The sequence below is a fragment of the Pseudorasbora parva genome, chromosome 21, assembly GCF_024679245.1.
Source record: "Pseudorasbora parva isolate DD20220531a chromosome 21, ASM2467924v1, whole genome shotgun sequence".
Lineage (NCBI taxonomy): Eukaryota > Metazoa > Chordata > Actinopteri > Cypriniformes > Gobionidae > Pseudorasbora > Pseudorasbora parva.
In genome coordinates, this window is record NC_090192.1 from 1,586,607 (window position 1) to 1,600,746 (window position 14,140).

General features: G+C 40.1%; 1 protein-coding gene across 2 annotated transcripts in view; it reads right to left on the reverse strand.

The window, feature by feature from the left end:
• Nucleotides 1-14,140, reverse strand: part of radil2b (Ras association and DIL domains 2b) — a 47,190-nt gene that overhangs the window by 20,575 nt on the left and 12,475 nt on the right. For both annotated transcript variants that reach the window (XM_067430222.1, XM_067430221.1), the window contains exons 6-8: nt 10,668-10,705; nt 10,393-10,556; nt 10,193-10,305 (exon numbers count right to left, since the gene is read on the reverse strand). In XM_067430222.1, coding sequence (XP_067286323.1) covers nt 10,193-10,305; nt 10,393-10,556; nt 10,668-10,705 — 315 coding nt within the window. The remainder of the gene's footprint in view (nt 1-10,192; nt 10,306-10,392; nt 10,557-10,667; nt 10,706-14,140) is intronic.

Sequence of the window (14,140 nt, forward strand, 5' to 3'; positions counted from 1 at the left end):
CAGCTACAGGCACTCATTTAAACGGAGCTATGGAGAGCAATGGAAGTCTTTTAACTTCTCAAAGTAATATGACATTTCTATGATAGTTAAGCTTCCAAAGGCATGAACTGAACTGGCGTTGTGAATGTATGCCGCGAGTGTGGTCGCGATTACCTCAGCTCTCATCACGAGAGCTCATCCGCTCATTTATGACGTTAAATGTAATCTGACTGAGTTAGTGCTGTGAGACTCACGCGGCGACTCGATCGTTATATTGAACACACGTTCAGTATTTAATTGTACTTTCTGAACTTAGTCACAGTAATCCAGTAGCGGCGGCTTTGGGAGTGGCCTCACAGGGCAGTGAAGCATTCTGGGAATTGTAGTCTTTTATCCCCATGAGACAAAAATACATTTTCTGTCTTTTCTCAGTCTAGAAGGCACCAAATTCAAAAATAATTTCACATTTCTACTTCATTAATGACCCAGATTAAATACAGATTCATCTTCCCAGCGCTGAAGTACCCTTTAAGACACGAACCGATCGGTTTCTGTGAGAAACACAACAGTATTTGTGTTATTTTTACCTCATATCAGACGAATCTCATCTAGTGTTCCCATCCGCTGTTACTTCTGTCTGATAAGGTCAAACTGGAGCGATCATAGATATATATATACTAGATCCTCATTATTGTCTGCATGGATCGGCCGAATGAGGATCTGCATAATATATATCTATGATCGCTCCAGTTTGACCGTATCAGACGGCAGTAATAGCGGATGGGAACACTAGATGAGATTCGTCTGATATGAGGTAAAAATAACATAAATGCTGTTGTGTTTCTCTCAGAAACCGATCGGTTCGTGTGATCGGATCAGTGTGTCGTCATGAGCAGCAGGGTGTGTGTGTGTTGTCTAAGCATGTTTTTTTTTGCTCTTATAGAGTTGTTCCCCATTCACATCATTATATGACCGACACACAGCAACGGTTGAGTTAAAAATCTTCATTTGTGTTCTCCTGAAGAAACACACACACCTACATGTTGATGCCCTGGGGGTCAGCAGATAAACATCTCAGGCTCATTTTTGGGTGAACTCTCCCTTTAACTCCCAGCTGTTTTTATTGTTATTGCATCTTCCATCTGTGACTTGCTGACTGGCTGTATTTTCTGTATTCAGAATTATTTTGATTAAAATATGATATACATGCATATATTGAAACATCCAGTGATGTCTCTTCATCGAACATTGTGTCCGGCACTGAGGATCACCAACAAACCAGGCTTTTATGAGCTGAAGCCCAGCAGCTGTTTCCTTCTCAGCTACAATCACACACTAAACTTCAGCAGAGAAAACAGAGCCTGTTATTGTAGTCGTAAAACATCAGTTCGCTTTCCAGCCACTCGTGTTTGTTTTCGATTCAGTTTTCCTATTGAAAATATTGAGCTCATAATGGGGCGCTGGCTCTGCGTAAGCTCAGAGAAGGACATCTGCCAAGCTTTTAACATTTAAAACGTCATGTGGATGCTTAGTTTAATCATTTCCACTCTCAGTATAAATGCCCGTCAATAAAAATGTTTCTCAGACTCAAAATGCCAAGATGAAAACCTAAACGAATTTATCCTCAAGGAAACTTCCCACGAGTAGCTTTCTTAATCAAATGCTTTATGATTTACTTAAATGCATGCTAAATGTGATCATCTTTATAATGAATAAAAATTAGTCAAGGTTGTGTGGTTAGTCAATGTTAATTTTCCTGTGATTACCATCATTATGGGTTTCTATAATAGTCATACTTACCCTTAATGTCTTTCAACACCCGTAAAAAACTAAATAACAACTTATATAGTGATGGCTGATTTCAAAACAAAGCTTCAAACGGTTATGAATCAGTGAATCGATTCATGATTCGGATCGCCAGAGTCTCGTGATTTCAGCAGTTTGACACGCGATCCGAATCATGAATCGATTCACTGACTCATAACGGTTCGAAGCTTTGTTCTGAAATCGCCCCATCACTATATAAGTCGTTATTTAGTGTTTTTTGCGCACTAACTCTATTCTGGCCTCTTCATCAATGATTGTAGAGCCGCTGTAGTGAGATGGGCTTTGTAACGACGTCTTTAGTGCCTTTATGGGTCTTGAGAGAGGAAATGACATTGGTGTCAATGAAGGCCTTTCTGAGCCATCGGATTTCAACACTAATATCTTCATCTGTGTGTGAAGATGAGCGGAGGTCTGACGGCTGGCCAACCACAGGAGGAATTAATGATAGGATTTACATTTTTAGGTGAACTAACCCTTTAATTAAAGTGCATCTATTCAAACACAAGCGTATTGGTGTGAAACATGAGAGGGAGAAACATGTTAAGCTCACGGCTGTTGTTTCAGTTTTACCGTTGGCCAGAAGTTCAGTTCACATTCCAATAAACCTAATTTTCCTTTTCCACAGAAAAGCCTCATCAAAATGTTGGACCTTACATTGCACTAAATCAAATCGCACCCATTCAAACAGTCTCTTAAATAATCTCTTAGAACAAAGATGAATTATAATTTCCCAGAGGGCGAGACGTTTAAGGATTTTCCCATGAAGAATACATATCATTCCCAAATCCGGGCTTTGCCAAATTATGTCTGAAGATTGAAGTAGAGTCTGTGAGAAACACTGCAGCTTGTAAAATACATCTGAGGATGCGTTTCATCATTTTAGGACTTTAGGTCATAGGGTTTATACACTGATCAGGCTTTCGGCGGGGTCAGCGGCTATGAACGAAGAAGTTTGCTGAAGAAGAAGATACTTTATAAAGACAGAACATTACACGTTTACAGACGGCAGCCATCTTGGAAAACAGTCTCGACGCGTAATGTACTGTCTTTATAAAGTGTCTTCTTATTAAACTGTTTGTACTCTTACAAAGTTCTCAATGCTTGGGTTTGCATGTAGGGACCCTCATTATGCTGTCGTGTTAGTGTGAGGCTATTTTGAGCTGTTAGTGGCATTAACTAGCGGTTTAATTTCACTACCCTGTGCCCCATAGACAAGCGTTATAAGCTAATCTGTGTTTAGAGATAAAACTCTTTACATTCGATTTCATGAAAACGCATCCCAGAGAACGATCTACTCGCTGACCATCTGTTAATCACCCCGAGGGGCTTTTCTCACCGGAGTTGTCCTTTAACTCTGTCAGTGTTTATATCTGAACTATACAATTTTATGTCAGTACTTCCATCATAACATGAATTATTGTAAGGTAGAAACATTGATACTGTGTGGTTGAAAAGACAAAGTTGGTGTGAATGTTTCATGACAACGGCTCTCTCTCAGAACGCAGATCTGAATGTCTAATAGACATCAGCTGAATCATTTAGGAATAAGATCGTGTAGGTGTTTGAAATGATCATGATCTGTTAACAATTAATCATGCGGCTCTAATACAGTGCGATCCAGAAGTCTGAGACACGTATAGATTCATTCATATCCACACGCCATCAAGGTCACATGTGAGCTAGACATCTGGAAGCATTTGAGATCGATTCTGCGTTCAACCACATTCACAATGCCGGTGTTTTTCTAGGCCTGCTAACCTGACTTCCTGATAATGAGTTATTCATCACCCTCAAGCATGCTCACAGCGCTCCTTTATCTGAAGCTGGAGTCGGATTATTGTTCTGATGTACAATCGGTCATACCATCAAGTTGATTATATGAAACATAAACGCTTGTGGTGACTCCATTTCACTTCATTGACTTTAAGGAGAGAATTCTTCACTCAAACCTGTGTCTTCAAGTAACCATAATCCATAACTCAACTCATAACTCAGCCTATCTATTTTACAACTGCATATGGTTGATCTTAATGTGAACAACTTATCTTTGCATATGTTTATTTATTTATTTTAAATCATCTTGTTTAATTCTCTAATCATTTAGTCCACTTAAAGGAACACTCCAGTGTTTTTAGAAATAGGGCTTATTCTACTTCTTTCCTACGTTTAGATATGTGGGCGAATGCATTTTTGTCTCAGTGCATTGTTTTAGTTTGGCAGGGTCGCCGTTAGCTTAGCTTAGCATAATGAATGGAATCCCATGTTGCCAGCTAGCATGTCCCGAGCAAAAGTGATCCGAAAAAAAAGAAAAACCCACCTAATTTCTTCTTGTGGCCTGCGTATTCAAAACGAGTACAAATAGCAATGCAGATTAAGACTAGGCGATTTATAGGCAGATATTGACTTGGGACTATATTATGGGGAAGCATAGGCGAAGCACTGCTAATTGGGCGAAGAGATATCACGCCATTCATTCTGTATGAAAAATAGGTTGTGTTGCGTGATACACTCTGCTTCGCATGTGCTTCCCCATAATATAGTCCCAAGTCAAGTCCCCATTGAAATAAAGGGCCCTATCTTGCACCCAGCGCAGTTGCCTTTGTACACCGACGCATGTGTCATTCCTATTTTGCACCCGCGCAAAGCGCACTTTTCCCTCCACAGAAGCACGTCGCTAATCTAGTGAATAAACTTGCGCTCCCTGGGCGGTTCAGCGCAACAGAGGAAGCGTGTTCCGGCGCAAACAATCCCTGGAGCTATTTTGCTGTTCCATTAAACAGTTGCGCCACTGACCAGAAAAAAACTGGTCTAAAGTCAGCGGCGCGTTGCGCGTTGTTCATTATGCTATTTTAAGGGCGCATGCTTGACCATAATGTATAGCGTGCACAACGCGCATACACTTTGCTCATGAAATCTACACAGATGCAACAGTTATTTTTGCAAATCATAAATTGTTACACTAAAAAAATATTAACACATGAGATGACAGAAATCATTGTGGTGTGCCACGAAGATGTGAAAAAATAGGCATAAATCTAGCTTACAAATTATTCAGGCTAACTGTAGTAATTAAGGATCAGACCTGTTTGCCCAATAGTGGCAAGACATATCTGTATATAAGGACATCTGACTTTCACTGCTCTTCAAGAACATCAGTCTCCTCGGCTGTGAGCCACTCCTGGCGTGCGTCTGGTAAATACGCCATAATAATAGCGATCCATTTTACATTTACATTTAATCATTTAGCAGACGCTTTTATCCAAAGCGACTTACAAAAAAAGGGGAGAGTAATAGAAGCAACGGAACAGACAAGGCCAAAAACCTGTAAGAGCTGTAAGAAATCTCAATTAATTAGCACAATACACAATTTTTTTTTTTTTTTTTTTTTTTTTTTTTTTTAAAAGACAGACATCTACAACAAAAACTCACGTCCGCACAGTGCCGAACACTGGATTTTGATAGCTAAGATAGCTACAACCCATTAGGACTAAGGCTGTTGCCCCAGCTGTTGTCGTTAATGCAGATTCAGTGGCCCAATGGGTTGGTTTTGTATTCTAGCTAAACGCGCAGCAATAGCCATCTACAACAAAAACTCACGTACGCAATGTACAGAACACTGGATTCTGATAGTTATGATAACTATGTAACATACCCGCCTGAAGGCGCAAATCCGGATGAGTGACGTAGATATGATCCCGGAGTGTACGCTTTTGGTCGTTGCTGTGGTGATCAGTAAGTGCTATTCTGTTTTGGTCAAGTGCAAATGGAAAAGATGTGTCTTAAGATGTTTTTTAAGAATGGCTACAGACTCGGCAGCACGAATTGAGATCGGCAGGTCATTCCACCAGGTGGGAACGGTCCAGGAAAATGTCCGTGAGAGCGATTTCATGCCTCTTTGGGATGGAACCACGAGGCGCCGCTCGCTCGCAGAACGCAAGCTTCTGGAGGGTGTGTAAGTCTGAGCAAGTGAATTTAGGTATATTGGTGCCGAGCCAGAGGTTGTTTTGTAGGCGATAACTAGTGCCTTGAATTTGATGCGAGCAGCCATTGGCAACCAGTGCAGTTTGATGAAGAGAGGCGTAACATGCGCTCTCTTCGGCTCATTAAAGACCACTCTCGCCGCTGCATTCTGGATCAGCTGCAAGGGTTTGATAGTGCATGCTGGAAGCCCAGCCAGAAGAGCATTACAATAATCCAGTCTGGAGAGAACAAGAGCTTGAACCAGGAGTTGTGCAGCCTGTTCTGATAGGAAGGGTCTAATCTTTCTAATGTTGTATAAAGCAAATCTGCAGGACCGGGCTGTTGCAGTAATGTGGTCAGTGAAGTTTAACTGGTCATCAATCACAACTCCAAGGTTTCTTGCTGTCCTTGATGGAGTTATGGTCGATGAACAAGCTGAATGGAGAAATTTTGATGAAGTGCTGGGTTGGTTGAGAAAACAAGTAATTCTGTCTTTGCAAGATTGAGTTTAAGATGATGCTCTTTCATCCAGTCAGAAATGTCTGTCAGACAGGCAGCGATACGAACACTGACTGGTTGAAATGAGAAGTAGAGTTGAGTGTCATCCGCATAGCAGTGATAGGAGAAGCCGTGTTTCTGAATGACAGAACCTAATGATGACATGTAGATGGAGAAGAGAAGTGGTCCAAGGACTGAGCCCTGGGAACCCCAGTAGCTAGATTATAAGACTTAGACACTTCACCTCTCCATGACACCCTGTAGGACCTACCAGAGAGGTAAGACCTGAACCACTGGAGAGCAGATCCTGAGATCCCCGTCCTCTTAAGTGTTGACAGGAGGATCTGGTGGTTAACTGTGTCAAAAGCAGCAGACAGATCCAGCAGAATGAGCACTGAGGATTTGGAAGCTGCTTTTGCCAGTCTCAGTGCCTCAGTTACCGAGAGCAAGGCCGTCTCAGTCGAATGGCCGCTTTTGAAGCCGGATTGGTTGTTGTCTAGGAGGTTGTCCTGTTCAAGAAACCTAGAGAGTTGATTGAACACAACTCGCCCCAAGGGTCTTTGCAATGAAAGGCAGAAGGGATACCGGTCGGTAGTTTTCTAAAAGTGCTGGATTCAGAGAGGGTTTCTTAGCAGTGGGGTTACCCGAGCCTGCTTAAATGCTGTGGGAAAGGTGCCCGTGTGAAGAGAAGTGTGACAATGTGAGTGAGTGCAGGAGTGATTGAAGAAGAAATAGCCTGAAGGAGGTGAGTGGGAATAGGATCAAGTGGACAGGTAGTAGGGTGATTGGAAAGGATGAGTTTAGAAATATCTGCCTCGGAGAGTGGAGAGAAGGATGGAAGCGTGTTCGTGTTAGTTGTTGAGATGTGCGTGTCAGTTAGTGATGAGGAGAACTGTTTGCTAATGAGAGCTGTTTTGTTGGTGAAAAATGATGCAAAGTCATCAGCTGTAAGAGTTGATGAAGGAGGGGGAGGAGGTGGACAAAGGAGAGAGGAGAATGTTTTAAAGAGTTGGCGAGAGTCAGAGCAATTGTTGATTTTGTTGTGGTAGTATGTTGTTTTAGCAGTGGAGACATTTGTAGAGAAAGAAGAGAGAAGAGACTGATAAAAGGCAAGGTCAGTATTGTTTTTAGATTTATGCCATTTCCTCTCTGCCGCCCTGAGTCCAGAGCGATGTTCACGGAGAACATCAGACAGCCAGGGGCAGATGGGGTGGGGCGGGCTGGTCTGGATGAAAGGGGGCAAAAACTGTCTAAGGAGGATGTTAGAGTGGAGCAAAGAGTGTCAGTAGCACTGTTAGTGTCCAGTGCTGAGAACTGAGCAGGTGGAGGAGTGAAGATGAAACCATAGTGGATAGGCGAGAGGGAGAGAGTGAGCGTAGATTACGCCGAAAGGTAATCTGTGTAGGAGTATGTTTTGTATCAGGATCCATGAGGGAACTTGCGCAGCTGCTTTTAAAGGGAATGTGGGATGCCGCTCTGATTGGTTTATTCACGTTACGCCCAAACCACACCTATGAATAATGAAGCTACTTCAGACCAACCCATTTTAGATTTGAGAGCCATTTATCCCGCCGGGAAAATAGCAACAGCGCCGAGACCCGCCCACAAAGTTACTTGTGCTTCGCGCTTTGACACTTGCGTTTCAGATCGTTAAAATAGGGCCCAAAGAGTTACGTCGTTTCCATTGACTTCCATAGGAACGCGGAAGTAAAGCCTGAACCCTGTTCATTTCAGTGTATTTCAGGCACACTTGCTGGGAAACTGATGAAATGATTGCATATTTTGAGATTTGATTGCATTAGTTGGCTTCTCAGGAATCTCGACTCGATAGAAGTGGTATTTCATAAAGTGTTAATGTTTATTGTAATATAATAGCTTGTTAGATGTGAGCAGCACTGCAAAAGCTTCTATATGCAGAGGCTATCATTCATATTTTAACACTTTAAGTCTCTGAGATCTTTCTGTCGTAATGTGTTTCTATGAAGTAGCACATTCAAGGAATAACGCGTCTAGGCCTGGATAGAGTTGAATTAAATCGGTTGCCCTGTTTTTTTTAAACACTATTTAAAACTTTTTTCTTGGTTTCACAAGTTCACACTTACATATAATTATATAGAGTAATATAAATGCGTATTTGGCGTGCTGTCCAGGGGGAGGGATTCGAGCTCGAACTTGGCCCGAACCCAGAGTACCCCCCCCCCCCCCCCTTCGTGTAAGTGGTTAGAACTAAAAGAGCAAAATGTGGAGAAGGGGTGGAGGAGGGATGCTGAAAAACTGTCAACAGAACAGAGGTACGACTGCTGCGTGTATACGCCTCTTGTTGATTAGCTGAGTGCTCTCCACCTGTGTCAATTATCTGAAAGCCCTCCTCACGAATCTTTGTTAATAAACATTGTTTAAATTCTGTATATGCTAGCCCCATTAATTTATATTCACCTGTTGTGCTTATGTGAGTATCATAAAATAACATTGGGACGTTAACATTTAAATTATCTAAAAATACCTACTATAACCAGTAGATAGCGGAAGAGGAACACTTTATTTGTACTTTGTACTGTACTTGATTCAATGACTCACTCATAAAGACTTCACTTGTTTCATTACTGGATGAATCAGTGTTTTTGAACAAATCTCTTGAGTGAATGATTCAATGACTCACTCATAAAGACTTCACTCGTTTCATTACTGGATGAATCAGTGTTTTTGAACAAATCTCTTGAGTGAATAATTCAATGACTCACTCATAAAGATTTCACTTGTTTCATTACTGGATAAATCAGTGTTTTTTAATGAATCTCTAGAATGAATGATTCAATGACTCACTCATAAAGACTTCACTTGTTTCATTCCTGGATGAATCAGTGTTTTTGAATGAATCTCTAGAATGAATGATTCAATGACTCACTCATAAAGACTTCACTTGTTTCATTACTGGATGAATCAGTGTTTTTTAATGAATCTCTAGAATGAATGATTCAATGACTCACTCATAAAGACTTCACTTGTTTCATTACTGGATGAATCAGTGTTTTTGAATTAATCTCTAGAATGAATGATTCAATGACTCACTCATAAAGACTTCACTTGTTTCATTACTGGATGAATCAGTGTTTTTTAATGAATCTCTAGAATGAATGATTCAATGACTCACTCATAAAGACTTCACTTGTTTCATTACTGGATAAATCAGTGTTTTTTAATGAATCTCTAGAATGAATGATTCAATGACTCACTCATAAAGACTTCACTTGTTTCATTACTGGATGAATCAGTGTTTTTGAATTAATCTCTAGAATGAATGATTCAATGACTCACTCATAAAGACTTCACTTGTTTCATTACTGGATGAATCAGTGTTTTTTAATGAATCTCTAGAATGAATGATTCAATGACTCACTCATAAAGACTTCACTTGTTTCATTACTGGATGAATCAGTGTTTTTGAATGAATCTCTAGAATGAATGATTCAATGACTCACTCATAAAGACTTCACTTGTTTCATTACTGGATGAATCAGTGTTTTTTAATTAATCTCTAGAATGAATGATTCAATGACTCACTCATAAAGACTTCACTTGTTTCATTACTGGATGAATCAGTGTTTTTGAATGAATCTCTAGAATGAATGATTCAATGACTCACTCATAAAGACTTCACTTGTTTCATTGCTGGATGAATCAGTGTTTTTGAATGAATCTCTAGAATGAATGATTCAATGACTCACTCATAAAGACTTCACTTGTTTTATTACCGGATGAATCAGTGTTTTTGAACAAATCTTTTGAGTGAATGATTCAATGACTCACTCATAAAGACTGCATTTGTTTCATTCCTGGAATTAATCAGCATTATTGAATGAATCACTTTTCTTTTTTTTTACGCTGAATAATAATTTTTGGGTGAACTATCCTTTTAAGTAGGCCTGACCTTGGTGAGATAATAGACACACTGCTGGAAGGTGAACATGAGAACCTCCTCCAGGACCGTCATGGCCTCCTCGCTAGCCGACCGCACAGACGACAGCCGAAGCTCCAACACCGCTATTAAATAAAAACACAATCACAGGGATGAAAGCCACTGAATCTGAACGGATGCATCACATTATTCACATACAAACGCAACTCTACCCATGCAGTCTTCCTCCTCCTCCTCCTCGTCCTCAGAGATCGCACGCAGCAGACGAGGAAGCTCCTGGTGGATGAAGTGAAGAATTTGGACAGAGTTGGCCATCCACAGAACCATCGGCTCCAGACCCCGGATCAGCCAGGCGTCAGCATCTGACTCACTTCTGCTTTGTGTCAGAACAGAGAGGAAAATATGGTTTTAATGTAAGCCGTGCCTGAGATATTGAATTTTAATTCCTCTGGTTTTGAATTGATGAGAAACAAGTTCCTGCTCTTACATTTCAGGCTGCAAAGCTGCAAGTTCTTTCGCCTTTTCCTGAATTAAGATATAAAAGATACACAACAGACACACTGTAAAGACATAGAACACACAGTTTTGAATTGCATTTTGAAGGACTAGTTCATTTACTGACCCTCCTGTTGCTCAAATATATTTTTCACAAAAAACAAAAGGAGAGAATTTGAAGACTTTTCCATGCAGTTACAATGAGGACCGAAGTCTTGACGTTTAATAAATGATGTAAAAAGGACCATAAAAATCACTTGATATCATAGACAGTAAAAGAAATGGACCGAGCGATCCCATAGACTTCAACAGCGAAAAGTGAAGTCAATTAGAAGCCCTCACTTCCTGATGGCTAAATGAACTGCGCAGGCTCAGACTGAGCTTGAGGACGTAGATGTGACGTGAGCAACCTGTCAGTTGTAGGTCTTCTAGTAGTTGTGGAAAGTGAAATCTGAATGAAGTTGTTTAAATGTTTTGTCCTGTTGCTTTTGGCTCACTAAGGGCTTCTCCCTTTGCGTCTCCCTTGACTTTATCAGACTTTATGTCTCCACTTCCCCCCGACTGCTTCATAGACAGTAAACTATTGCCTGCCTACTCCTCCTGTCTATACGGTAATTTCTCTACTGTGCGACAGAGTCGCGTTGGTTATGACGCAATTGTTAGCCTATTTTTTAACAAAAAATGCTTCTACGGGGTGATAGTTATAAGATACAAGGTAATGGAGCCTTTTATACATTGTGTTTCTTTATAAATAAACAATGGACAAATGGAGTCTTTAAACGCCTCAGATGTAAAGTTATTCACAGTCAAAGTAACGCCAAATTGAATGGGAAACAGGGATAGTTTAGTTTAATTACGGTTATAATATCTGCTGATGAAAAGAGAACAGGGATAGTTTAGTTTAATTACGGTTATAATATCTGCTGATGAAGAGAGAACAGGGATAGTTTAGTTTAATTACGGTTATAATATCTGCTGATGAAGAGAGAACAGGGATAGTTTAGTTTAATTACGGTTATAATATCTGCAGATGAAGAGAGAGAACAGGGATAGTTTAGTTTAATTACGGTTATAATATCTGCAGATGAAGAGAGAACAGGGATAGTTTAGTTTAATTACGGTTATAATATCTGCTGATGAAGAGAGAACAGGGATAGTTTAGTTTAATTACGGTTATAATATCTGCTGATGAAAAGAGAACAGGGATAGTTTAGTTTAATTACGGTTATAATATCTGCTGATGAAGAGAGAACAGGGATAGTTTAGTTTAATTACGGTTATAATATCTGCAGATGAAGAGAGAACAGGGATAGTTTAGTTTAATTACGGTTATAATATCTGCAGATGAAGAGAGAACAGGGATAGTTTAGTTTAATTACGGTTATAATATCTGCTGATGAAGAGAGAACAGGGATAGTTTAGTTTAATTACGGTTATAATATCTGCTGATGAAGAGAGAACAGGGATAGTTTAGTTTAATTAAGGTTATAATATCTGCTGATGAAGAGAGAACAGGGATAGTTTAGTTTAATTATGGTTAAAATATCTGCTGATGAAGAGAGAACAGGGATAGTTTAGTTTAATTACAGTTATAATATCTGCCGATGAAGAGAGAACAGGGATAGTTTAGTTTAATTACAGTTATAATATCTGCTGATGAAGAGAGAACAGGGATAGTTTAGTTTAATTACGGTTATAATATCTGCCGATGAAGAGAGAACAGGGATAGTTTAGTTTAATTGCGGTTATAATATCTGCAGATGAAGAGAGAACACGGATAGTTTAGTTTAATTACGGTTATAATATCTGCTGATGAAGAGAGAACAGGGATAGTTTAGTTTAATTACGGTTATAATATCTGCAGATGAAGAGAGAACAGGGATGGTTTAGTTTAATTACGCTTATAATATCTGCTGATGAAGAGAGAACAGGGATAGTTTAGTTTAATTACGGTTATAATATCTGCAGATGAAGAGAGAACAGGGATAGTTTAGTTTAATTACGGTTATAATATCTGCCGATGAAGAGAGAACAGGGATAGTTTAGTTTAATTACGGTTATAATATCTGCCGATGAAGAGAGAACAGGGATAGTTTAGTTTAATTACGGTTATAATATCTGCAGATGAAGAGAGAACAGGGATAGTTTAGTTTAATTACGGTTATAATATCTGCGGATGAAGAGAGAACAGGGATAGTTTAGTTTAATTACGGTTATAATATCTGCCGATGAAGAGAGAACAGGGATAGTTTAGTTTAATTACGGTTATAATATCTGCGGATGAAGAGAGAACAGGGATAGTTTAGTTTAATTGCGGTTATAACTTATGTTGTCCTCTTGCTTTATGACATGCTATTGCGTTTGTGTTCGTACTGTATCAATAAATGTGAAAGACGGACGACAGCTTGAGCGACTCCCAAATGTGCTGGACTACAGCAACTCTTCCTCTTCTCCACATGTTCCTGGGGGCGGGGTTATGCAAATTAGGGTTAGTGATGTCACTCACTCGTTGTAGTCCCAATCAGCCGTTTGTTGTAGTTTTTAAAGAGAGATTTCTGTAAGAGAACATATCTCCCTTTCCTTTGAGCGTCGTTTACTTTGCAGATGTCGTTTCTGCTCAAACAGTGACACTACACACTCACTAAAGTTAAACAAGTCAAATCATAATCATACACCCCTTTAATAGTAACATGAAAAAAGGCCGCTACATACTCCACAAGAACAGAGAAAAAAATCTCGCTCCCGGGGCTGCAAGAACAACACGACACATAACGTTTTTTTGGCGTGTGATTGGTCAGATATTTAAAGTGGCCGTGGTTAATGCTGAGAAACACAGTTGTTAGGCACCTGCCTTTTCCTGTAAAGTATGGAATTTACTGACCAGAAAACTAACAAATTTATTTGTTCATGCAGAGTTTGTCTAGCCTGCCGTGGTCATCCTCAGCTCTAGTCAGAATATGAGTCTGATGCTCCATTGGGCTGTGATTATGGGGCGTGTTTCAACCCAACCAGGGAAGGCCTCGATTGGACAGACCAACAACCAATCAGAGCAGCGGAGCGACGCATTACGTTAGTTGTCAAATGTCAACAGAACTCAACTGCACTGTGTTGCCAAGTCTGCGGTTTTTCCGCCAGTTGTTTTCCATGTCCGCGGGTTGAAGCGACCTCAATTATGGGATATATAGACCTATGAATCACAATTTTAGCAGCAACCTTGCCAAAATAACACACATTTAACCCCCCAAACGCCATTTTTTTACGGAGATACTCCCGAGAAGCTATTGGGCTTGTTTTGGGCTAGTAGTTTGGCGGGTTTTGTTGTGAAAACTTACCAACCCTGTCTGCACGCACGCTGGAATAAGTAACGCTAAAAGAAAAAGATGAGTGTAAACGATCTTTGCCGGTGTTGTAAAAACAGAATTTAAGGACACACAGAGCACTTCCCAACACGATCATCATTTCTGA